The 27341-nt window shown below is 36.5% G+C and overlaps 1 protein-coding gene across 1 annotated transcript in view; it reads left to right on the plus strand.

Moving 5' to 3' along the window:
- lrp8 (low density lipoprotein receptor-related protein 8, apolipoprotein e receptor) overlaps positions 1–27341 on the plus strand; it is a 185690-nt gene that overhangs the window by 64073 nt on the left and 94276 nt on the right. Inside the window, exon 3 of the mRNA XM_007550837.2 lies at positions 10799–10921. Coding sequence (XP_007550899.1) covers positions 10799–10921 — 123 coding nt within the window. The remainder of the gene's footprint in view (positions 1–10798; positions 10922–27341) is intronic.

Consider the following 27341-nt stretch of genomic DNA (forward strand, 5'->3'; position numbering starts at 1 on the left):
CGTTCACACAGCAATATTTGTGTTCAGATTGTGTGTATCTTTGAATGTGTAGGTAACCACAAGGGGGTTGGACAAACGGAGCTTTCAAATGACACTGTAGCTCCCTTCCCCCAGGTTTCACAAGAGTTTTATAGATCCAAAGGGACAGTTATGTGTGCATATGAGAAAATGTCCATTTGTGTGTACACCGTCGTCTCTTGAAGATGTTTTCCTCCAACAGATTGCTTTTTTTCTCACAGTTAAATGTTTAACATCATAAAATAAGATTTAACACCAGAAAAATAGAAATTTCCCAAAAAGCTAGTCAAAAAAATCTGGCACTTTGTAAAATCTAATCATGGCTAATCTTAATCCTTCTGATGTCATGACGTAGGCTAAAAGTGACGTATTGTGTTATCATTTAAATAACTTCAAGAACACATGAGAAACAAAGCCAATGGCATCTATTATGTGAAAGCTTTTATAAGGCTTTAGGACTCCAACAAATCCCAATTGGTGGCATTGTCCACTCCTTTATTGTGGAGTGGAGTGGCCTAGTCAAAGTCTGGCTTTAATTGCAATTGAGATGCTGTCACGACTTAAAACAGTAGGTGGATTAAAACGTTTCTGCAAAGAATGTTCACCTTTTTAGTCATACCAGAACCTGTATGTTTTTGATTGACACGTTTTGATTCAACCTTCATTGGTTGAAGCAATAAAATGTAATACCACGCCATCAAACTAAATATAAATGGTTGGTGTGTTGTTATTGTTACTTGGTGTAAAATTAATTGCCCATCATGACATGAACAAGGATCTATCTCTCTATATTAGACCAATTCTCGATTGCATCAGTGTAAAAGTTGGATCTTAACTGTACAAGAAAATGCTTTATTCCCACCAAGATAGCCAGAACAATTTGAACATCAGAAATATCAATGAGTCAAAGCAGACACAATTATTATTTTGGTTAATATTCCACAGTCATCCAATCATTTGCTTTCAATCAAGACAAAAGACAGATTTTCAACAGCTGCTTGTCTACAGAAAGACACTCTGAAAAATCTAGAGAAATAAAGCAAACACTGGAGATTTTAGATGTTAACGTGGAGCGGACTGAGAGGATTCACGGCTGATATCATTAAAGCGATGGTCATGTCTAGGAAAGAGTGTCTGATGCTGAGACTGGAGTACTGGGGTAAGACGTGGGGGAGGGGATCGGGCGTGTGTGTTTATGAGTGCAGGTATGGGTGTGAGTAAGAGGTTTGCTATCGGTGTCTGAGTGTTTAATAAATCAATGCAGGTCGAGCCTGAGAGCAGCATGTCGCCCAAATGGTCTGCTGTTAGTGGGGATTTGTAGAGTCGGAGTGTTTTTAGGTGTACTGCTTGAATGTGGGACAGGAACAATGAGATGTGGCTGTGCATGTGTCATTTCTAATAAACAATACAGAAGCTGAAAAAAATGACCTCATACCCAGACGTCTGTGAGTACAACCGACTCCAGCTTCTTTTACCTCTCCCCCTTGTGTTTAGGACATAATTTGTATAATCCCAAATGTGAGTTCAAGGGCTGTTACAAGGTCCCATCTGACTAAATCATCTAAAAGAGAAAAAAATCTAAGGAAAAAAACTGGCTCTGCTTGTTTTTTCCCCACTACGTGCTCCCTTGGTGGGCCCTTTTGTGCTGCGACTTAATTAGCAGTCTCTGAAGCGACACCAGTGCAGCATACAGGGGCTCTGGTCTCAGATCTCTGCACTCATGATGGTTTGTCTAAAAGAAAAGTTAAGTGTGACGTCCAAAGAACATGAGGAAATGGAGAGGGGGAACTAGAAAAAAAGAAAGATAAAACAAAGGAAAGACATCTATGGTAAAGAGGAAATAATTGTAATTATCTAGATTTGCACTACCTACTTCACATGTTAAATATGTGGAGTTCACATATCTGAATTACCTCCGTGTCAGAGAGTGGGAGGTTTACAGGTTTTGCAGTTAAACAGCCGCCAGTCTGATTCAGTAATTTAAAAAGATTTTATGTGGTAGACAAACACAAAGTCATGCATTAGCTGCAATAATTAAAGGGGAAGGATACAAAGGTAAAAATGTTTTATATCAAAAATTTGAAAATATAGTAATAGAGAACTGTACTGATCCTTGAACTTGAAAATATTCAGTATTTTATGTTGATATTTCACATAAAATCCCCCCAAAATTGTACTTGCATATCTAGTTGTAAATCAACTAAACTTCAAATGATTGTGGGGTATGAATACTTCTGCAAAGTACTGTCTGTATATGTTGGAACATAAAAGTAAAACAGACAGAGACTGACACTTTTCATTTGGAGGAACCATGTTCATTCCACTTGAACACTTTTCATCCTCGTTTTGTCTTTGATCATCCCTCGTGCTTTGGATCTACTCGTCTTCGTTCAGCTCATGTTTCCTTCAACTTCAAAAATAATTTGCAGAGATCAAATGTGACATGAGAGTAAGACAGAGCAATAAAAAGGGGGGCAAGCATGGAGCTCAACTTGGAGGGTCGTTGTGACATGTGGCTGATGCAAAACTTGTTTTGGGAAGATGTGAAAGTGTGGATGTATGAAAAACAACCTGCAAGACTGTCAATCTTATCAGAACGCTTAATAACTTTGTTTCTTTAGCCAAGGTAATGTTAGAAGACAGCCAAAGTGATCAAATCAGTTGAAAAAACGTTTATCGTGTAAGTGTTGCCATCATGAGACTTGTTTAGGTTAAACTCACCAATCAAGATTTTCAGGTTTGTGAGCTTATATTGAGACAGGAAGTCCCACTATGGTCACTTCATAATATAAGGTTGGAATAGTTGAGGGAAAAAAAAGAGATACAAAGTCGAGGCTTCCTTGCAAGTTTGGTAAGTAGTACCTTCAGGCACCTCCTCTGTTTATTTTACTTATTTATTTTTTTTCAGTTTGATATAGATGGCAAACAGGAGCCACAAGATGACTCAGAATATGCACCAACATCACACACTTGTGCATTCAAACTGATGGTTTGTGATCATTGACTTGAAAAAAAATCTCATTTTAAATGAATCATCCACACAACGAAATATGCAGTATGAAGTAAAGCTCAAAAATGAAGTTTTTATCGTTTAAAGAACAGAAGTTTGAATATTTAAGTCAAGTCTGCAGGTGAGGAAGGAAATATCCAGTAAAGTGCTGGGAAATTAGGCTGCCATTTTTAAGTGCTAATATTTGGTCAAGGTGTCTAGCAAACAGGGTTGACTTCCAGCTCATGCCCATATTTTTTTTCTTCATTTGAACAGAAAGATCAGGCCGCTACGCAAACGAGATAATGTAAGCTTGTCTTGGACGTAAGCATCTGTTGTTTGCCGTTAGGTTCCCCTGTGATAAAACTTGTTTGAGTATTATGTAAAACAGCTTTTTCATTAGCTTCCTCTGGATGTTGCTCCAAATCAGATTGAACTAAGTCATATTATTTGTCTGCAGGAGCTTGAAACACAGGATGTGTGGCGACTTGTTTTTATTCTGAAATCAGTAAAGAGAGATATGGCAGTAAACAGTTTTATCTTTCCACACACAACAAAAAAGAGAGATTAGCCTCTGTGACTGCATGTCTTTCTTCCTCAAAGTCTCTTTTGTCAGCTTATTGTTTCTTCATCCTACTTTAGAAGCAGTAAGTGTATGATTACCATATGATTTTTATCTGCATTGCACTTTATTGCAATTTGCTTACGAACAAGAAGTAATGGTTTTCCTGGATTTAAGAGGGTATTTGTTATGCTGTTTGTGTGAACTGTAAGCTATTAATATTTTATCCCGACCTGTTTCGATTTCAACCACCCTCCTCTCCTCAGAGCCCTATCTGTACTTAAGGCAGGGGTCTGAGGAGCCTTGTTTACCAGGTTTTGTTGCAAGCATTTAGGCTTAAACCTCCCCATTTCCATCAAATCCATACTTTGCTTTCATTGTGATATTTTATTTACTTCTATTTTTCACCAAAATCTTATAAGTTTCACATTTGTATGCACATTTCTCAGGAAAAGGTATCTCACAACTTTATACAGAGATGAACCGAATAGTCACCTACTTAAATGTCAATTCATGCAATAATAAGAAATCCAGGGATATAAACTTTCTGAAAAAAAAAAACAAAAAAAAAAACTCCAGCTGTCTTGCCTTCGTGTCGTTTTGAAGTTACAGAGTATTTGAAGTTGCTTTCTACCTTTTCTCCAGTTCTCTTTGATCTTACCCCCCGCTGGTCTTCAGGGTCGTTTTTTTACCCGATTATATGATTCAAATGTCACCCAGGCGCTCTGGGTCCTGCCCAGTTCTACTCACATCTGGTGCACAACATAAATGATTCTCTTGTTTTTTGTATGTTTTTTTTTTTTCTTTGCTTCACAGAGTTCTTGGGCTATAGGTCTGGTTCTCTTGAGCCCAAAGAAGGGGATCATGAAATGGTAACAAGCTTCTTTGAACCTGTAGGTGGTATTTGATGCTCAGAAAGCAGCACAGTATATTGTGTGTTTGATCAGACTGCTCCCTGGAATACAGGTCGGGGGTTCACGTCACATTGCTAACCTTTGTAGTGCGTGCGTCAGAGTCTACAAACAGACTATTACGTGTATGCTAATTCATTTTAGTGGATTATTAACTCGATTTTGTTTTCATGTCTTTTATTAAGTAATTAAACTATAATGATGTACGGAGTGATGTAAAGACAATTCTAAATATACTTTTGAGAAAGATGAACTTTGAAAAGTTTTTTAACGTCTTTGTTTCCATTTCTGTTGCACTTCTATTGCACTTCTGTTGCACTTCTGTTGCACTTCTATTTTTTTACTGACTATACAGTCAGTTGGAGGACAAAGCACTTTTATTCATGTTTCTTTTTTATGTACATGCATTTTTTCAGTTGGTATGTGAATGAGTTACTTAGATTTTAACATAGTAAAGTTCAACCTTACTAAAGAAAAGCTAAATCTTCTCCCGGTCTCGTCTTGCAGTCTACCATCATATATATTTCCCAAGTGAAATTGCTGCTTCTGCTTGTTCACAGTGACTTGGTAGCCAACTGATTATTGGGAAATTCAATGAGCCTTTAATCTCCTCAAAAGACCAACATTATACTTGTCTACGTTACTCAATCACATTTTATGTTCTCCTCTCCCCCACATTTGTGGTCTAACCTCTACCCGCTGATTAACGGTCTCTTTCCTCCATCTGACACGCTCCGTTCTTTAGCTCTTTAACCGATCACAACAATGTGGAAGACCATCTATTTCCTCTCCTCTTTCTCCAACATTCAGCACACTTGTTTCTTTCTCACTCTCTGTAGTTTTCCTCATTTTTCTCCCTTTGCTCTCTTGACTTGCTTGCTCTTTGAGGGTCCTTCTCCCTATAGTTGTTCACAGTCATAGAAAAACTGAACCATATTTTTTTCTTTTTGTGTTGTTTTGTTCCGGCATGCATTGTTACAGGACATTTTTGTACTTGCTCTGCAGGGAATACAGGTGGTGCTTTTCATGTTTTGTGAAAGGAAGCATGACTACATTCTCTTTATAGAGTTTAAAGAGCATATATTGCTGGGTTTTTCAAGGCTTTCATGTTGTTTTAGATTAACAAGGTCACACATTAAAAAGAAAAAAAAACAGTCTAATTTAAACACCGGTTACAGTATTTACATGTTGTTTATCTACATTTTTGTGCATGTTTTAATCTTTTGCGAACCATTATGGAATATGTACACCCAGATATCATGTCATGCATCACCATTTATTCAATTTTCCTTCTTGTTAAATATCTATATTGTATGTTTATATATTTAACATATGTGTAGGCAGTTTAAAATATCTGTATGTCTGCTGTTCTACATGTTTGCTTTTGTCTGAACCAAAATAAATGGAAAAAAAAAATCACATTGGTGTAATAATGAACCTAGGTTTAATTCTGATCCAGGGCTCGATTTCCTCCAATGCAGGTGACCAGAAATAAATTAGAGCTAAATATTATTTTTATAGTAAGTAGACGGAATCAACCAGCTTGATGTGCTGCTAAGCAACTAAAGCAAAGGTTTCTACTCAGCTCATTTAATACATGTGACAAAGATGAGACATTTGATTTTTTATTTTTTTTATTTTCATGCATAAGTAAAAATTGCATGTAGCAAGTCTCAGAGAAGAATATCCACATTTTGGCATCTGGAGTGAATAGATCCTGATTACAGGTGACGCAGTGTTCCCTTAGTTATTTATGTTTCGGTCACTGTTTTATTTCTGTATTCCTTTTACTTCGTGTGTCTAGCGGAATGGAAAATTGAATGACTTCAAGGCAAGAGGATGACCTTTACCTGTTCTCGTCTTGAACCAGTGTTCCAAAACATGTTGGCAGTAATACGTAGAGGAGAATCCTAATAAGCTGCAAGCTTGTGGAGGTTTGGTTATACTCGAGGTGAACATCAGTGGGTCGATTTCGTCACTCATTGATCCCCGGGGTTTTCAGAGTGACAGTTGCTGAATGTCAGCAGAGCATTAACATTAAACATTAACACAATGATATGTATTTAAAGGGTAGATGACTGAAGTGTGTCCAAAACATGCTAATCTTCCCAGTGCTTTCTCACTCTAATGCATCAGTAGAGCTGCTGATATGTCAATGAGTTGACACTGTGTGACCTATTGGTGCGGCATTAAGAGTATCAAAATCAGAGTAGGACTTGTTAAGAGTTAGATGTAAGAGTTGAACATTGGTTTAAAAACCATACAAAGCGCCTACAGCAATATTAAATTACATTTGCTTTTGGACAAGAGATAAAGGCAGTTTTAAAATGACAGTGTGTCCATGTGATATAATTGCATAAGAGCACAAAACACTTGTTCCCAAATTCTCTATGGGGTATAAAGACTAGCTTTAGATTAAGTCCCAAAAGCTTTAATTGAGTGGTGGAGATTTAACCAAGTCTGACACATTTACATTATATTGATTTAAATTATCCCTAGTAAACTATGCACTGAATGAATTTTCAATTCTGCGTTGTCAGAATATCCATTAAGTCACCATTATGGTCTCTACTAAGTCTTTCAAGTGAAACTTCCAGCTTGATATTCTACATCAGTGTCCCATATCGGCTTTTATTTGTTGGGTCAGGTAGCTGTGTCTCTTTGTTTTTTTTTTTATGCTGTTCATTCACTAATGTTCTCTAACAAATTTCCTTCAGGAGAACAACTAAATTTGTAATGAGATTAAACTCTGCAGGAGTGAACTCTTTTTAGTAATTTGGGGACTCCTGAAGCGGTTTTCTTTCCACTAAATTTCATTTACAGTTTATAAGGGAGTTAAAATTGACAACTATGTATCATGTTTCTTTCATTTTACAGATTTTGGTGTTGGTCCACCAACACCAAATAAATAAAATCCCAAATAAATACTAGAAGTTTGTGGTTGGTACATGACAAACTGTGGTAAAGTTTATGGAGTATTTTTCACAGTAACTGAAAGTCCTGTACGATTCCTTTTGTAAGTCATTTTGTCACTCAAGGTTGTAGTCTGCAGAGTAACTGGTATGGGAAAAATCTGTTACAAACTCCTAACTTTCTGATCACATGTAGAAGAATGGCATGAATAGATAACATCAGATTTAAGTGCTGTGGTTTCTAGATGTTACTTTAACTTTTATGAGCAAAACCAAGTCGTTCTAAGCTTTATGCCATGATTTCAGCAGAGAAAGTCCTTAGAGGTGCAAAGAATTAATGCATGGTGCAAAGGCCAGCAGCACCTGACACGCAGCAAAACTCTATATGATAATGTATACCTGTAACAGCATAATCCTTCACTTGTCCGGAATACATTATTTAATACCTGTGAATTAGCATTCACATTGTCAGGAAAGCAAAGATCAAAATAAATGTAAATAAACTGAATGTCATTATGCCGTAGTCATGAAATGAACAGGACAATAGTCAGTAAAACATACAGAATAAATACCTGAGTGAACTGCAAGTGAAGTGGGATGATGGGGCAGAATTGAGCATTTGATGGTGCAATTTAAATGTGAATAAAGTTATTGATGGCTCAATAATGTCGATAAAATCTGCCAGGAGCTACAATGGTGTGTCTGTTTCCCACATAAATATTCATCACTTTTTCCATCAGGAGACGGGGGACTAAAATAAAACGTTGCGTCTCCACTCTAGGTGGAAGGGTGGATGGTATGTAGGCTGTGTGTGTCTGCATGATGGCGCGCGTGTGTGTTTGTCTAAAGTGCTTATACATCTTCTCTTTCTCCACATTCGCTCTCACACCTCATAAGCTAGATTCAGACTGTTCCATATGGATGACGCTCGTATATGACAGTTCTTGGCCTATCAGAATTCAAATGTAAGCAGCTGTTTGCGTGTGCATCAGCAAGTTTTGAGAAGTGTTGAAAGACATGAACAGACTTTATACATTCTAGTCCAGCTATATTGTTTGATTCTCCAGTTATTAGTCATGTTATGCACATCTTTTCAATCAAGTCATTGATGTGAACCTGTGTTGCTAATTGAGTAAAATGTGTTTACGTTTACTGTCGGAGCAAGAAAAAAAGTTTCTTTTTTAATGTTTTTGGAGTTCCCTAATAGACTGTACTATATGAACCTGAAAGACCTGGTACTGAAAACAGGCTTTCTGCTACTAAATTAAATTAAGTTCATTTTAAGACTTTTTGAGACCCTTTTAAGAATATAATTTAAATTTTAGGTTGACATGAATTACAAAAAAAATATCTGAGTAGGAATAATAGTCATATCACAGTTTTAACTTTGAATGTTTTGCCTAAAATATCTTTCCCAAAGGTTAATTAAATTCATATTGTATTTGTTGATGGACACAAGCTTTTCAGTTCCTTTCACCTGTAGAAAGAGGGTAAGCAGAATCAAATTCCATTTGTTCTCCAAGACAAAGAAAGATTTGTTGGAAACTGATGGGATTGTATTTACAAGCGTCTTTATTTTAATGAGTCTATAAACTGTATGCTGTAACCCTGCCTTTTACTTTGGCTCTTTTGCACCTTCCTCTGATTTTAAAAAGCTGCTTTGGAAGATTAAGGTGATGTACATCAGCTGATGTTTCATGAGTGTGAAACGAAATCCTAATTTGTGGATATCTGACATGAGGCTTATTGTGATTTAAGATGCCACTGACTGCACTTTTTTTTCTTATCTTTTTTACTTCCGAGGGGACATTCCTTGCATGCTCCACAAATCTCTGTTATCAGGCTATAAGCAGAGATTCAGTGAAAGATGGAAAAAAGGAAAAGCAGACCGGAAGAGATGGGATTTATGCTAACATGCTGGTAGGAATGAAGGGGATTTATGTGATCCTTTGTGATGACTGATGGCATTACATGAGACCCTGCAATGGCAGTGCATTTCCGTCACACGTTTTGTCTCTGTATCCCCGTTTTCTCCATCCTGCTCTTTCTATTTACCTTTGTCTGTAGCTCAGACTACTCTGCAAGTCCCCGGGGAAATGCTGCTGATTTATTCTAGACCTACACCTTCTTCAGTTCTATCTCTCTAATGTCTTCAGCCCCCAACAAGCAGCCTCTTTTCTCTTATAAAAATCAATATTGTGTGTGCTGGTGAGCGTGTGCACATGTAATTTATTTTTCACCTTACATTGTAAGCAAAATTTCATATACATATAGGAAGGATCTATCGCCACTGCTGCAATGGTGTCAGTTTTCAATGCTTGTACTTCATAATCATTGCTCCCAGATGTGTTGTCAGTCATACCAACACTGCGTCATGCACTATACACGAAAAACTTCAAGCTAATAAGGGTCCCACTTTACAAACAAGAGGATGTACTGCCAGGGCTGGAACAAATCATTGTCGTTCATTAAAATGAATTTACTGTAAACGTTTTCAACACAAAATTCTCCAGTACTGTAGAGTGTCCTTTCTTAAGGGAACACATCTTTCATAAACCTATAAAGATGAGGAAATTTGACACCAAGTGAAATCTATGTGCCAAGTATAAAACTGTTAAAACACACTTTACAGACACAGTATACTGTCAGCTTTTTTTCTTTCAAAGTAAAGCACAGATGCACGATTTGTTGTACATGCAAGTTTTGCACAGTTTCCAACTTCCAACTTTTCCTTCATTGAAAGATTGTCTCTTGAGTTGAAAATGTAAAGGAGAAGGCAACAATTGGAGAAGCATACAGTCAGTTATATGCAGGATGGTGTTTACATTAGATATTCTCTTGTACAGAGGAGACAAATAGAAGTTACACTTGTCCTTCAAAATACACTTTGCACATCCGGTCCTTTGCTAACAAAAGAAATCTTGGAATACAAACATAGTTTGGACAGAATACGTACATTTTGACATGCAATTTCACCTAGCAAATGTCCCCGACCCACAGTCAATGTGAAAAAAGAATCTTTGTCAAAGAATAGTTTATCAAAGGCCTCTCAACCTCCCACGTTCTAAGCTGCATGTGAACACAGCACCTGGAACACAGCCGGCAACAGTTTGAGTCAAAACGTTACTTGCTCATAATTAAATAAAAATTTAACTGGAAAATTGATTTGAAATTGGAGCTCAGGGATTATCTTTTGACTTTTGTTGGATTTGAATTAATTGGCCTTTTTGAATGGATTTTAAGATGTTTCTTTTCTGCTCATTTTTGCCACATGCTGTCAGTCACTTGATAAGACAGTAGTTAATATTATTAAAGAGTAATAATGCTGTTAAAAATCCAGTGTACATTATCTGCAGGATTTCTTTTTGTAGGTTTATCATAGTAAACATTTCTTTCATTTCCACAGCAAAGAAGACTTGTGCGACCACTGACTTTGCCTGTAAGAACGGACAATGCCTGCCTGCTAGGTGGCGCTGCGACGGAGAACCAGAGTGTGCAGATGGTTCGGATGAGGCTGATGCAATCTGCAGTAAGTAGCTTCACAAATGCATTGCATGTTCAACAGGCGAACCCAACCACACATGTTGATGAGTGGTGCCACAAAAGCAAACACTGATATAATGACAGATGGAACAGAGAGTCAGGTAAGTTAACACCTATTCCCACATACACAGTTGACACGTCTCACATGTGCTAACACATGTTGTGAATCCGTGAGTTAAACAGAAGTCAACTTGCATTTTTTAAAGAGCATAAACATCTGCATTACGTCAGCAGTTTTTTTTTTTCTCATACATTCATGCTGGATTCACGACAGTAGTTCTGTTCTGGTAACACTTCCGTCACTCTCAAGGATGTCCATTCTTTGTGCTTGCTGCACTTTGCAACCTTCCATTCCTTGAACACTGCATCAGGAAATTGCTTTCAGTTGGACTGCCATACATGGTTTAATCAAGGCCAAAGGAGTGACAAAACATTTAGACTTATTTTACATCATTTCCTCACAGCTAAAGTGAAAAGTGGAAAGAAATAATTTCTAATTATCTCTATTACTTTTACCTGACTAAGCAGCTGATCAGAGCAGGAAAGACCAATACTTTAACGTTTAATGAAGTAGTCCACAGCAAAACTTAGATATATTTTTTCTACTACTTCACATATCTTCTAAAACCTTTAATAGACACTTTACTGCTTGTGGTTAGATCTGTTACTTATACATTTTTGGGTTATTATTGGCAAATATAAAGCTATTCTGTATTTTGTTCTTTTTGCTCAGCATTGGGTTATTTCTTTCCTTCAGTCCAAGACTTCAATTGTGTCCTATTCCTGGGGTAGAAAGTGTTTCCAACGAAGCAATTACTGTTTTTCTTTGTTGGGGTGTTTGGAGGCATCTGTCTTTTCTCCTTGTGTTCTTCCTCTCTACCTAAGTTTCTTGCAGAGATGATCTTTGTAGCAAAACTGCTCAGTGTCCCTATGCTGCGTCACAGTGAGCTGTCAGATATTGAATAATTTATCTCAGAAAGCAAATGATGATAGGAAAAAGAAACATAAAGAATGTGTTGAGCACAAACAGAAGCATTTAGGACAAGAAGCTAGCAGTGACTTTCCCAACTCAGCAAAGCAATAAAACCCTTCAGCAAAGTATCAATTGATGAACAATTTTAATTCCATTGTTCAAAGTTTCAGATTACTGGTTTTTCACTATTCTTGGTAAGTCACAGAGCATCTGTTTACTTCACAGATACAGGACTGGTGAGACACTCATCAAATACATGTCCTGGTTCAGAGCTAGAAATCTGTCTTTCCTCTTCAGTCTTATCATTCAACTCTCACACTACAACCCACATCCTATTTGGCACTTTTTCATCAATATGGATCTCAAAGAGGTGATCAAAGGGGGCTTTGAAGATCCCCAATGATAAATCTGATTGGCAGAGGCCAAGAACGTGTGTGGGTTTGCATACGAGCACATGCCTTTTCTAAAAGCTTAGAGTGTGCGCACTGGCATAAGTATGTGGGTAAAACTGAACTCAATACTTGTATTCAGTATTCATCGCAAGGTTAAAATCCAACCCATTTCATCAGATCAGTAGACTAGTGGTTTAGTCTCATTATATCTAATCAAGGTCAGACATGGAGAGCTTCTCGAACTCTTTCCAGACGCATCGATCACCACAGGTCTATCATGGTATTCTACATGCATTGTGAGGTAAAAATAAAACAATGTTACAACAACAGGAATTGAAACTTTGTATTTGTTCACATCTGTGCCCTTTCCTCATTATTTGGCCTCATTTGGTTATTTAAAGATTGCCATTAGTCTCTGTCATAGTAGAGACTATTCTTCCTGGGTTCCACACCACAAACATTACAATAAAATCATACTTTTACAAACACTACAAAAAAAAAGGATATAATGAATCATTAGACTCAGGCGACTCAGATGGATCTAAAAGTTGCAGGACACTGAGCCTTAAGACCTGGGTCCAGGTGTAAGGATGACATTAGGCACCATTAATCAGGCTGTTGCTGCAACAAACAGTTAACACTTGCATGAATTCTGCAGCAGTAGAATATATGTGCAATATTGCATCTTTAAGTTACAACACTCACGGTAGAGAATCTTTTGACAGATATTGTTGGCAAACGGACTTAAATGATGAACAAATTACATTATTTTTTTTCATTGCCTTTGCTTCAATGCCATGGAAACACAACAATCAAAAAGAAGTGTGATGGAGTTGGTGATGGTGTAAAGTTATACAATGTGGACAGAATTCAGAAATGGCGCAAAATGCCCTTTAGTTTTAACATCTTGATATGATGAGGTAAAGGGGTAAACTGTACCTGCTGTTCCTTCCAGAAGCATCTGCATTGGTTGTTTCTGTACATTTTTTAGTTTTTGCTTCTCAGCACTTTCTTTGTGTAGTTTAAGACTTTTAAATATCCTTCTGCCAGCCAACATCTGTGCGTAGCAATCTTGTTTCTGTCATTTTGCCTGCTGCTTGTCATCCACTTTCTGATCCAAGTTCAGTTTAAGTAATGCCTTGATGGAATTGATTGCCCCGGGAGAGAATCGATGGGCTGATCCCTGAGACTTTTGGTCGACTGCTGATTAACTATGGACCTCCAATGATGGCTCTGAAACTCACATGTGCAGACGCACACACACCTACACACAAACCCACAGGTTGCTGTGTCGTTCTCTGTAATTACACATTGAAAAAACCTGGGCCTGAAGGGGGTTCTGGAAATAACGCTCAATAAAGCCGAGCAGTGGTTCATGCATGATCGTATGACTTTGTGGCTTATTAGTTATTGCAGTTGTTAGCATCAATTCTCAAAAATAGATTAGAAACATTATGGGGCATCTGTATTTCAGAGCCAAACACTGTGTCTGTTTACCAATCACCAGCACATTTCTCACAGCATAGTCTGTTAGCAGAAAACTTTATAGTATTTAGTCATGCAGTGTTCATGCAAGTCTCACTTTTTTCCATATAATTAGTCTATGTTTTACTCGAGAGTATTGTCGCCATCAAAACGTTATTTCAAGTGCAGCGTCCATCATGCCACTGAAACTTTCTCACTACATTCAGTTAAATGTAGTGAGAAACTACACTTAAAGTCACTTAAAGTCACTTAAAGCTCAGGCTTGAATTGACGTGGTTAGATATCAAAATACTGACATAGGTTTAGAAAAACAAGCTAATTATTTTTGTCTTAACATGCAGAATGGTCATTTGGAGGTCAGATATCAATTTAGAAATATATATCAAAAGTGTTCTATATCTGTTTTCTTACAACAGAAGCTGTCAGGAAACAGTTCATGTTCTCTAGTTTACATCTAGATTACATGTAATCATTCATATATTATTTTAACTTACATTTTTTTCTGTTTGGAAAAAAAAGTGTCATGCTTCATTTATTGATTGATTTTATTCCTCTTATTTGATGTTTAACCATGAAAGCTTAGGAACAATAGACACTTGTCACTTTTAGTCTACCGTGTATTGGACAAAGATATAAGTACACTCGTTTTATTCTGCCTTTCTGGATGCTCGGAAACTTAAGAATGTGATACAAAACCCCCATCACAGAATGCCTAAACTTTTATGAGATGTGGAGGATATTTTATATTCATGACATAAAAGCCTTGTATCATCTCGGTGACTAATCTATTCCAGGTCTACTCAAGCATCTCACACTTGGAGGCATGCTGATAAAGGCTGTCTTGAAAAGTCTCTAAACCCATTATGAAAGAGAATGGGAGGAAAGTATACTAGCACAAATGAGAATTTTGATGAGTATTGAAGTCAAGTAATCTCAAGTCATTGTTCACGGTTGAGAAGCGTCATCAGATAAAACCGAGAGAACAACAGTGTACGCATTCCCTTCGGCTCTGCCATTACGATATCAAAGCAGCTGTGTTTTAATTGAGAAAACGGGGGATTTTAAAACATTTGGTTCTTTGATATGCTTCAAACTCGACTCTGTTGCAAGGCCTTAAAGTTAGCTCATTTGCAATGGAAATGTTTTATTTGTACACTCAGACTTGTTATTAAATAGTTTGAATACAATTTACATCTTAATGTGTCCTGATATGGTTAGCACATATTGATCATCTCTTATTTTTTGGTCTACTTTACTCAATACCTCAGGGTTTATTTCTTTCCAATCCAGCTGATGAAAGTCATTCATCTAGAGAAACAAACTGTCAAAGTGGTGCCTCTCATCACAGCAAGACTTCTCACCCACTTGTGGTAGTCATGATTTATAGAGCTCATATCCACTCATTTCCACTACCTTCATCAAGTTCTTTTCCGTATGGTAATCATAGCTTTGCTGGGGAAAAGATTAAAGAAAAAATTGTGTAGACTTGGACAGCAGAAGCAGATTGATTTTAAAGAATGTTTGCAGCTTGAATTCCTCTCAAGGTTTCGTTGCTGTCTTAGAACGTGTGGGATTTTTTTTATTCCCAGGTCTGATAAAAAAAAAGAAAAAATAATTGAATAAAGAAAACTTTTTTACCTCTTTTTTTTTCTTTTTTTTTAACCTGACAATTCCAGACAATTTCACATCCAAATTTACCTGGATCTCTTTTAAAGATGCTTTCTTAAAATGTCAAAGTTAAGCACTAAAGCTGATGTTTGTTTAACAAATGGGATGAAGGTATGAAAATTCACAAAACTGCTCTGATACTTCAGTCATTATTTGACAAGTCCAAGAGTTAGATCACCTCGGACACTAAATCTAGGATAGTGCAGATGCCAACAAGCTGTGAAAAGAGTTGTTACTCAATGTTCAGAATGTTTTTTAAAAAAGGGGAAAGAAATGTATTTTTGAGAAAAGTGTGGAACTTTGAAACAAAGATTATTAGAACCCTGTCCTCTGGAGTTCAAATGTGCATGCAGGGAGGAGGGACCCCTGAACACTTACTCAGTTATAACTGCAGAATGTTGCTGGTGTTGTACAGCAGATACCAATGATTGGATGCTGACTGTTGAACATGGTAATTGTGTTTTGCATCATAGCAATTGCTGTGAGATGTAGTTTTAATGTAAAGCTGGAATAGAGCTATTTCTTTATTTCTCCAGTTGTGTAGTTTAAGGCATGACTGTAAGATTACTGCAAAATGTATGTCTGCAGCCCCCAGCCTTCTGAACAACAAGCAGTCTCATTGTGTACATAATCGTTACAATTATGTATGAAAGATGTAGTTTTTGTGCACGTTCTAATAGAGCATTTCGTGCTGGTTGGCACTCCTATTTTCTCAGGCGTCTGCAGAAATTGTAGCCCATCTCAAACACATCCGTACCTTCATGTTGATCTGACCACTCAGCTGTGCTGTGAGCATTGTGCAAGAACATTTTAACCAGCTTGCATGTTTTACACCCTTACGTGAATTTTAATTATTTGTAGTGACAGAACTTTTGTAATCTCTTTAAGGAAGTTATTAAAACAAGTGTATGATCAAATCTGTCTGCATCAGTTCTCCTGCATAGATGCTCATATCAATTTCTTTCCACTTTTGTCTTGGTGGGCTACAAACACAATTTGTAGAAGAGTTTTTGTAAGGCTCCTTTACTTTCTAACAGATGGGCCATTTATGAAATGTTGCTAAAGTGTTATCTTTAGATTTGTTTGTGCAATGAAAGTTAATTTTGATATCATTTAAAATGAACTGAAACTAAGCTTAGTAAAAAGATATGACAAGCAATTTATTAACAGTTACTATACATTTTGTGTACTGAGTTTTATGCAATTTGATAAAACCATAACTCATACCACTTATTAACGAATTACGATGTCCACCTGTTCACCACTTCTCGCCATTTGTGTACTGAATACATTTCCATGTAATGTAACACAAATGTGTGACTCATGTTGTGAAAAGAATTATGAGTCACAGAGGAATATAGAGAAATTATTTCCATGTCTCCTGGTGGTCAGCAGTTCCTTTTTGTCCAAGGGTTTAGTCTGTTTCTACTGCAAAGTCAGTTGTCCGGTGTTGAGACTTGAACTTGCTTCCCTCCCACTTCCTCTCCTCTACATCGGTTCCACCTGCTCCAGAGTGGAGAAGTGACTGTGGATTTGCCCGGCCGTTCTGAGACTACAGGCAGGTCAGCCTAATGCAGCAGGGTGGCAGGAGGTTGTGCTCGTTAATTATTCTAGAATACGAGCGGAAAGGTTTCACTGAGTTGCATTGTCGGACGGCTTCAATTTCATGCTTGAGGCGGCCTCAGGCCCGGGCATAATTTCCCAGGCGACCTGTCTCTTGTTCTCCCTACCTGTATATGTCTTACTTGCACTTTCATCCCGGAAGAAAGTCGATGACCTTGGCATCAAAAGACACTAATAAATACAAATAAACTCATTTTAGAAATGGATGTAAAATTTACAAGCTCCCATGAAAGTTACAAATGTTTAATGAATCATTCTAGTTTTTCTTATACACTTTTTTCATTAGTTCCATCAGTATTTTGTGGGAGGGGCTAAAATAAGAAATTGTTTGCAAGCAAGATGGCATTTAAACCTGACTCAGCAGCGGTGCCCAGATTCCAGCAAACTATTGTGAGAAGTTTTTCAAGTGATACAAAACACATTTGACTGAAGTTGTATGGTTTAAAAGGAAAATTCTACCAAATCATGTAGATTTCTGAATCTGGAGAAAGATTCTTAAATCTTTTTAGTCTGGCATTTAGCAAAGCAAGAATAATTGTACTAAGCCCGATTGACCTAAAACAGGAACATTTAGGTCTGGTTTTGTATCGGAGTAAGATGAGAATGGAAAAATGTTTGTGTATTTTTATAAACTTAATTCTTCATATATTGGAATTGTTATTGGTAAACTAGAAACTTTAGAGAAGAATCTTTTTTTTTTTTTTATCTTTTTGCATTAACTTTTTTAAGCTCTTTAAGCTTAAAGTTCAAACCCAACTGTCTGTGTTGCAAAACGGAAGCCTGATTCATTTTTCCCCTGCTTTTTTTCCTCCTCCAACAATCTCATGAGTTTCCATTTTATTCCAAGTATATTTGTCGGCCAATTTGTTTCCTACTATCCATTTACAGTTATATTGGGGATAAAACGTGTAATTTCCTATGGGAGCACTGGTGTCGCGCTGTATTTCTTCCCCAGTGGCACTGTCAGACACAAAGTCTAGACATTGCTAATGGTCCCAAGCTTATTCTTTCTGCACATAATTTAGATTGGGGGGGCAGAGGGGAATGGTGAGAAGAGACTGAGGGAGACAACAGCATCCTATTTTAGCCACATCTACTGAAAGAGGATGATCTTGCCAAATCTTTAGATCCAGAAGCAGTTTTATTCTGTCAGTCTGTTTATTCAGAGACATGTGAATGTCGTGTAGAAATTGTGTCGTAGAGATTTTTGGGAAGCAGAATCGGAAGAAGTTTTTTTCCTTGTAGAGCTTGATATTTTTGGTGCCTACTTCTTTTCTGTTCTCGTACACAAAGCATGCATGTCATGCTGCCACATTGCTTCATGCCTCCACACAGAACACTCAGAAAGTAACCTCTTGAAAGAAATTGTTACCATGCTCTGCTGGTTGTATATCCCATAGCTGCTTTTCAAAACTTGACTTTCGACTTTTGACTCTTTTGTTGTCATAGATTTGCTCTTAGTATTTCTGTTGAAACAACTTTCTACGATCACTATTTTTGTTCCATTCCTTTAACATTGTGCTTCTTATTTCCAAGCTCTCCTCTTCCTTCCCTTCACCATTTTCCTGTCCACTTTAACTTGACTTTGATCTCTCTGTCTTTAACACACTTTGCGTCTGCTGCCACAGGGCTCCAATAATTGGAGATCAGAATTCTAATCAAAGCCAATAATCAAGGCTAACCTTCGTTTAAGTTGTGGTTTGATATTTGAAGGACATCACAGTGGGGTGGTGATGTGGTTGATTTCGAACAAAGACTGAGTGTGCCAGACTTTGTGTCAAATATGATGTCAATTTCATTTATTTTCAATATGCTAACAAGCTAAACCAAACTTCAGTTTAAAAAGCCAGACTACTTCCTACAACTAACTTCTGTTTCAATTAAATCTTATGCTCCAGTTGGTGTACACTATTGGGATCTGTGAACTAATGTGTTTGAACATAAACGTGCCAATTTTTTATTTATTTTTTTTTTTACAGCTACCCAAGCACACCTTCTCATGCATATAAAATTGCATGTAACCATTGTAACACTTACAGTTCTTTGAACACATTTCAGCTCATGCATGCACTAATTAAGCAACTGGATGTGCAAATCCACACGTGCTCACAGCTATTCTGTCACCAATTTACTCAAGTGAAGAAATCATGTCAATGAAGTGTGCTTGGTAGAGCATGCTTTGTACTTTTTAGCCTGTTCTAACACAGTGAACTGATGGTGAACCTACAATAAGATGCCATTCGGATAGATGAACCTGTTTTATTTGTTTCAAGGAGCCTTGTGACAAAATAAGACATTACAGGAATGTATGTGGAAAAAACAGGCTTTACGCCAAAGTTTTTGTAACTTTTGAATATAATTTTGCCAACACAATTTTTGACTAACCAGTTATAAGATACCTTTACTTAACATTTAGGATACGATACTTTATTATTGATTAATAATTTAGTTTAAACATCTAAAGTGCATATATTTCCATTTCATGAATAGCACATCCTTATAGAATTTAGAAGCTTTTGTAATCCTATATGCTAATCAATACAATTTACATAGAATGGAAATTTGTTGGTTGCATTAGCAAGAGAGCATCACAGAAATTTGCTGTTATACAAAGCTCAAAAATAACTAAAATAAAATACTCACTTCACTAACATACATAAGAAGTGCTCATCCTTATAGACATATACAGCTTTATGTATGAATAGATAGAATATTGAAAATATTTATACATCAAAAAGCCACACTTCTCCATAAGGTTTGCAAATGAAGGCGTTATTTTACACTTTCCTTTTTACACAGCTGCAGCTACACAAATAAAACAAATGTGAAAGTGATTTTATATTTTTAGATTTTGACTGACTTCACCGAAGTATCGACTGAAACTTCAAGTCCTTTAGGTCGACAGGAATGACAAAGAGCCAGGTTATTTATTGACCTCTGTCTTAACACTATGATGCACATTTCTGATGGTCACTCATATATTGAACACAATATATGAGAGGAAATTGCTAAGTTCAGGTAAGAAATAAAAAAAGATATTGCACTTAAAATTAGATTACATTACTATCAATGACGTGATGCACCTATAGTTATGTTTATTTATTCAATGGAAAGTATCAGAAATGTATATAATTTACTCTGCATAGCGTTATTTCTAAAACATTTGAACTGTTCACCCACAATACCTACCTGTTATCGACTGAAACTTCAAATCTGAAAAAAGCATAATCCAGATATTTGGTAAATGAAACTATAACTGACTAATCTTTTCTAAGCAGATTATTGTGCATCTTGCACTTTTATGATTGGGTTGGGATATATATTTTTATTATTTATTTAATATAAAGGATATTTATCTGAAAGTTCCCAATCTATTTTCATGCATTTGACCCTGTGGATATAAAAAGGTCTTGTTTGATCAGATTACAACCCAACATCTCCACAGTCTGGAGTATATTCATCTTGTCCTCGTTTCCCCTGTTATAGATATTCACCACTGTGTGACCACCTGATCTCATTTTTAATTCCTAAGTTACTTTCAATGGCCTTGTTTCATCGTTACTGCTGCAGATACTAGTCCTACTTTGTCACCAGTAGAGTCTGTACCTCAATATGCTACGACTAATGCAACACAAGAAAGATGCACACTGACTTCACGTTACTTTATCTCCGATTTATAATTCACTATCACTGTGTTTCGATTCAACAGTATATGTTACAAAATGATGGAGTTTGATTGAATGCAACAGTGTGCAGATAACAGGGATGAGACTATGCACTAATACTTTGCAGCAGGTTCAACATAGGTTATTGGTTTTAAAAACTTTCAGAAAAAAATATTTATTTTGTGATTCCAGTACCTTGAACAAAAATATCTGCCATGTAATGAATAGACTCATCAGCCTGTGTGTTACTCGGCAGAAAGCATAAATGTTTGTTTTCTAAATGATGAATTATAGAGTAATCCTTCCTACTATTTGAAATTGGGAAACTGTGTACTTTGGGACATTCATATGGTCAACATGGGCTTAAAGTAACATTTTTAAATGTATATGAAATTAATCCCAAAATACGTGTAGTTCTAGTTGTAGTACACACAGATTTGCATTAATGTCTGTATGACATTTAATCCATAACAAAAACATCATAGAATCATAATTCTATGAGTTCCATCCAAACTGAAAATGGCAGGTGAATAACACTTTACATTAGATCCTTCTCCATATTGACATTGGTAACTGACAACTAATATTAAGCTGTGAGACTGTGTCATGTTAATTTTACTAATGTTGCATAAATCTGATTGGAATAACATTTTATATCAGCCTTCCTTAGACCAGACTGAACCAATATGAATGGCAAGTACATAGCTCCTCGTAGTCAAACAAAGCCTCTGCCCTGTTTTTACTGCACAACAATAAAAGCTTATTGTTCTCAAGCAGCCACTTACCAATTTATAGAGCCACCTCTCAACTGAAAATTCAGCTTAATTATCCTATTTCACACACGATCAGCTCTTATGAATCCCCTGTAAGTCAGATTTAATTGATGATCTGTCAAACTTGTGCAAGCGATAAGGGCATTTACTCTCATTTGAAAAATTCTGGAATAAATGGTTATAACAGGCCTTTTCTTGAGTTAATATATTTTTATTTAGATATTCCCAAATGTCTTTTGTAGAAAAATGTTTGTTTTTTTTTAACACGTAGCATAATAAAAATGATGCTCTGTACCTTTTCATACCAAAGAAACTGTGGGTGTGTCCCATGTGACTCACTTTCTCCTTTAAACTGTTTTCAGGGCCAATTGATATTCACAACATTGTAGAGTATTTGGGAATTCTTAATGCTCCACCGACACAGTGAGAGAGAGCGTAGGTATTTTGCATAAAAAGACATTAAAGCGAGAAACCTCATCAATCAGTGTAGTGCTGCAAGCATTGCAGTTGGAAATTTATTGTATCTTTAAACGTAGAAGTACAAAGAGTTCTCCACATTGAAATCATAAAACTCTAATCCTCATTGCCAATCTAGTCGACACTGTCTGCAGTCCATATTCATCATGTTACACTATCACCCTCCATTGTGTGTGTTGGTTTTGACATGTTTCCTTGTGACAAAATGGGGACTTAAAGCTGACTTAGTCTCGTAAACATACCTCATAATTAATAAATTATCTTAGCAGTAGCATCCAACGCTTTGAACCCTCCTAATCAATCACATGGGAGGATAGCTAGATGGTAACCAAGCACTTTGATAGAGAAAGCAGTTGTGTGCAACAATGCTTCGATCCCTCCCTCCTTTTGAGGGAAATTTAAGAAAGTAGTTAATCAAAAGTTCATTAGCATAGAGCGCCTTGCTCAGTCCACCCCTATACCCTGCTATAATAGACACTTAGGCAGTCTGTGTGAGGTGAATAATAAGTGTGCTCTGATTTCCACTTGTGTTTGTTCAACTGAATTAAAAACCTGCATCATACACCATCTGTCTAATGAGATTTTGTTTTTCTTTTGACCCCAAGACGAACATCAGCTTAGATTGCAATTTACCATTTAGAAATGACCAAAAAACAAGAATGTGGCTTAGGGGTATTGGAAATGGGAAGGATTAATATTTATTTGTGGTATTTTCAGTATTTCATAAAGAATTTTATCCTTTCCTGCACATTATTGCAGTGGTCTATCTTTACAATTCAAAGAGCCAATTTTGCTCCAGAAACAACTACATTAAACTCATTTAGACCCACAAAAGTCTTTTTGAAATATGACAGCTTATATTTTTTATAAATATTTACTGTAGAAAATTGGTGCCATTTTTAAATAACCAAAACTGCATTTCTAAAATGGAGAAAATCACAAAACATTTGCAACATCACCGTTCCTTTTATAGGGGGTTATGATATTTGTGGAAAATGCTGTAAAAAAGAAAAAGTACATGGTCTTCAACCTCACACTTAAAAAATGGTGCTGGTGTTTTCTCTGTTTTTTGTTATGGAAATTCATAGCAACTGTTCCATAAATGCTGGGTACTTCTAATAGCCACATTCGTGTGTGTGTATACTGTATGCCACAGAAATGGAAGTGCAAAAAAGGTTGGAATCACCTAAATGGATTTGCTTGCTTCGTTTGCCCTGATATATCCTGTACATATTCACTGTCTGCTCGCTGTTCTGACCCTGTTTTACACTCATTTGATAACGGATACATCCACATGGGAGCTGCTGTGTTAAACAAACACATCTTACATCTCACCACCAAGCTGCTTCACTGATTCGTGGATAATATCAGTTCTACTGTCATTGGCAGTGACCAAACTGAGTGGCCTTTTAGACATCAGCATTTGTCTCTCTTTTTCTCTCAACTCTCAGTCTCTAACTTAATGCCTCTGATTGGTTAATTTTTGTGTGTTTGCTCTCTACCACCATACTTTATGTTGTGTGTGTAAACTTTGTTTTAATTTAAGGTGCCAGAGGCTAAATAATAAACCACCTTTCTGTTAAAACTTTGCACATTTTTTAGACAATGTAATTTGTATTACTGTCCACAGATAGTATTGGTTAGTCCATATTCTCTGATTTAACAGCAAACACCTGAACAGTCTTTCAAGTAGCTATAGATAAGAGCCTAAATGTTCAATAGTAGGGAACTTGAATTCTCCTTTTTTTTCCTGAGTATTATTGTCCTTGGGATGAAAATCGTTTAATTTATTTAGTCATAATCAATGTCAGCAGAACTCTCTGTTGTTCTCACTCATCTGTATTCTGCTGTTTGACAGGCAGCTCTTCTATGACTGTCCCTTCCAGACACCCAGGGCCCAGGGCCAGTCAGACAAATTACTTCCTTTTAACTCAGCTGTCAGTCAGATATTTAGTGGATCCCCCCAAAGGATGTTTCTTCTTTGTGAGGACTTGTAAAAGACTAATGCATTATTGCACAGAAGGCGTTAGGCTGCACTTCCATGTAATACTTGTGAACAGATTCAGAATATGGTGATAAGAGGGTCAGTCAGCCGAAAGAATATCATTACTACTAATAGAGATTAGTTTTCTATGAATAATTTGTATTATTTTATTTGGTGAAATTAGTCTTTTGGTATATTAGGAAATTATATCCCATCAAAGTTTCCTCTCATCTGAATGGTGAGCAGCGCTTCGAGTCAAGTGTAAATTGCACCATTTAAGAAATAAAGAATTTTGAAATTGCATTATATTTTGCTACAACGTATGTTTTGAATGCTCTTGTTTGATTCATCTTCCATATTTAGTTCTCCTTGTTTCATAATCAGCTTTGTCAAGTTTGTGCGCACAAACAGGACACCTGATTCCAGTTCTGCTTTGCACTTCCTGAAGACAATGATTGATGGCACAAGGTCAATCACTTAACATTAAAAAGTAATCTGTATGTTTTATTATTATTATTATTATTATTATTATTATTATTATTATTATGCAACTTTTTTAAACAAGAACTGAATGTACAGGTTTTAACCTATTGTGGATTTTCTCCAGTCCAGACATGGTCAGGATTTTACATACAAATGCAAATGTATACATACAACCAGAATTATTTGGATAAAATTGCCTTTCAAAGTTGCATAGTAACTGTGGTGTTTGTCATTGAAAGCAAGGTCTTATCCTATTTTGGCTTACTTTATTAGTTCAAGCACCAAATATACTTTAATATGCAGTTTCACAGTGAAAACCATCTTGGCAATACAGCAGAAGCTAGTATCTCGAGTCTTCCTTATTTTTCTTCCTAGGTAGAGTATCATTGTGCTACTTCTAAAACTTACCTAGCATTAAATATGTCTGCAAGCACTTGGTCGGTCATAGCCTAGTTGAGAACGTATATTCTTTCTTGACTCTCCTTTAGAGTAAAATACTCTTCATGGAAACTTTCAAATAAGAACATAACCACCCCTCTGTTCATGGTGTTCTTCAGTTTCAGTCATGGCTTTTGCCCTGGATGGGGCAAAATTTAATGAACTATGTTGTTGCTTAGGTCTAGCATAGTGAAACTGGTGAAGTATTCTTTATTGGAGATTTCCAGATGTTTGAAATGCCTTTGGATAAATGTAATATCAAATTGTACTGGGCTTCCTCACCAAAAATATTTTTGATGTTTTGAATGTAGACCTTGCAATCTGCCATGGTTTGTAGGTTTGGGAAGGTCAGAGTGTGTTTTTCTTAATAAACAATTACTGAAAAGTTACAGACTTTGAGCAAAGAAGCAGATAGCAACATGGCAATATGACACTGGAACTGCAGGTGAGGCAGATCAGGTGATTGAAAACAGCAGGGAACGAGAACAGACCTATCTCCAGCGGCCAGTGGGTGACAGACGAGACGTACCAAGACAATTAATCACACACTCACACTTGAGGGCAATTTAGAGAAACTCCATGAAGAAAGACCCCTCACTGGGATTCTAACCCAAGACCTTCTTGCTACAAGGCAACAGTTACCAACATCCATCCCTCTGAGACACAATTATTTAGCATATTTACAATTTCCCTTAAAATTGTGCAGTTGTTTCTTGAGTTATATAAATGTGGTATTATTTTTAAGTGGATGGCCTGAAGACGGATATTTTTTCTGAATTTAAAGTATCTCCATCGCGATCACCTTGCCAAAACAATAGTGGCTAAATGCCAGAGTGGATTCAAAACAGCAGTAACCAATTAGTAATGTTTTTATGGCTCAAAGCACTTCTTTTATACAGTTTCTGGCTTTCATGTACATCATTATTTTTATATAAGTACCTTCACATTAGGTAGTGGAGCTGCTTTGAGCTGGTAAGTATATGAATGCACATCCAAATTCTCATCGTCACTGCAGGAATTACCAGACATGATCTGGCACTTATGCTTATATATTTTGGGCAATGGTTTTCAGAATGATTTTACATTTTAATGGCCAAATCAAATTTGTTTTAAGGGAAAAATGCATAGAGGAGTTTCTTATTCATTATAAGTAAGAAAGAAAGAGGGAAGGTGGAACCCAAAACTAATATTGACTAAGTAGGAAAAGCAGATGAATAGGGTCTTCAGACTCATTCAATAAATTAGAAGATTATTGAAAAATCCACTTATTTCAGGAATTGTATCACAAATGAAACACATTCTGTAGCCTAATTACACAGAGATGGATGTCTGAAAGCCTTTTCTGCAAATTATGATAATTTTACACTTGCAGATAATGGAAATGTTTTTTTTTATTATTTAAATATTACATTAGACCAATAACACATTTTTAACACAGATATGTTGACTTGTTGAAAAGTATGTTGAATACCTGCTTAAAGGTTGTCAATTTTCAAAAGGCACAATTGAGCCCCATCAGGATGCGTACTCTATTTACTGAAGATGAGTCTAATTTCTGGACCCCAAAACCAGAAAAGCTGAAAACTAAATTGCATTCAGTTGTAGAGGTAGAACCTGTCAGCCAGTGCTGCAGAAAACGCAGCAATGCTCAAACCTTCTTTTACGACAAACAACATTTGAACGGTATGAGATGAAAAAACGCTGGTGAAAATCAAAATGAGAAAGAAGAAATATGAGATGAATAAAAAAGGAATGAGTCTGGAATGGGCAAATCCCAGAGGTGCTATTGATCTGTGGCTGCAACACACACAAACACAACCGTGCTGCCAGGAAGCACGCCGGTGGTCAAATATGTATAATTGATGGAGTTGGGTTTGACACAGCCGTGTAATGTGATCTGGGGCTGGAGTCTCTTTGGTGTTATACAAAGTGTGTGTATGTGTATGTGTGTGTGTGTGTGTGTGTGTGTGTGTGTGCCTGTTTGAAAGGAGAAAGGACAGGGATTTGTTGTGGGGACTCGTTGAAAATTTGATGTGTAAAAATACTGTATTTTTCATTTTTACCAGCCCCCATGGAGGAACAATGGCTTGTACAGTAATGGGCTTTTACCGTTGGGCCTTTGTTCTTACTCACATGCACAGAGTTTTTCGAGAGACTTGTTGACAAGCTGTGAGATACTTTAATTTAATTTTACACATTTCCATTAGAAAAACAGAAAAATAAATGCAGACAATACAGTAGTTTATGCCACAACTGCATTTTGTTATTCTTTTAGTCACCATTTTTATTTTTAACTATTTTTTGCTTGGATTTCAGCTGCGTGTATACAAGGAATTTATTAGGTTGTTGATGGTGAAGAAATCTTTACCATTTTATTCCCAGCTACATTTACACACAGTAGTGCTTGTTTTTCTTCAGCATTTCTTTTTTATCTTTGTGTATTTG

This window comes from Poecilia formosa, unplaced genomic scaffold (assembly GCF_000485575.1).
Source record: "Poecilia formosa unplaced genomic scaffold, Poecilia_formosa-5.1.2 Scaffold38, whole genome shotgun sequence".
In the NCBI taxonomy this organism is placed as follows: Eukaryota; Metazoa; Chordata; class Actinopteri; order Cyprinodontiformes; family Poeciliidae; genus Poecilia; species Poecilia formosa.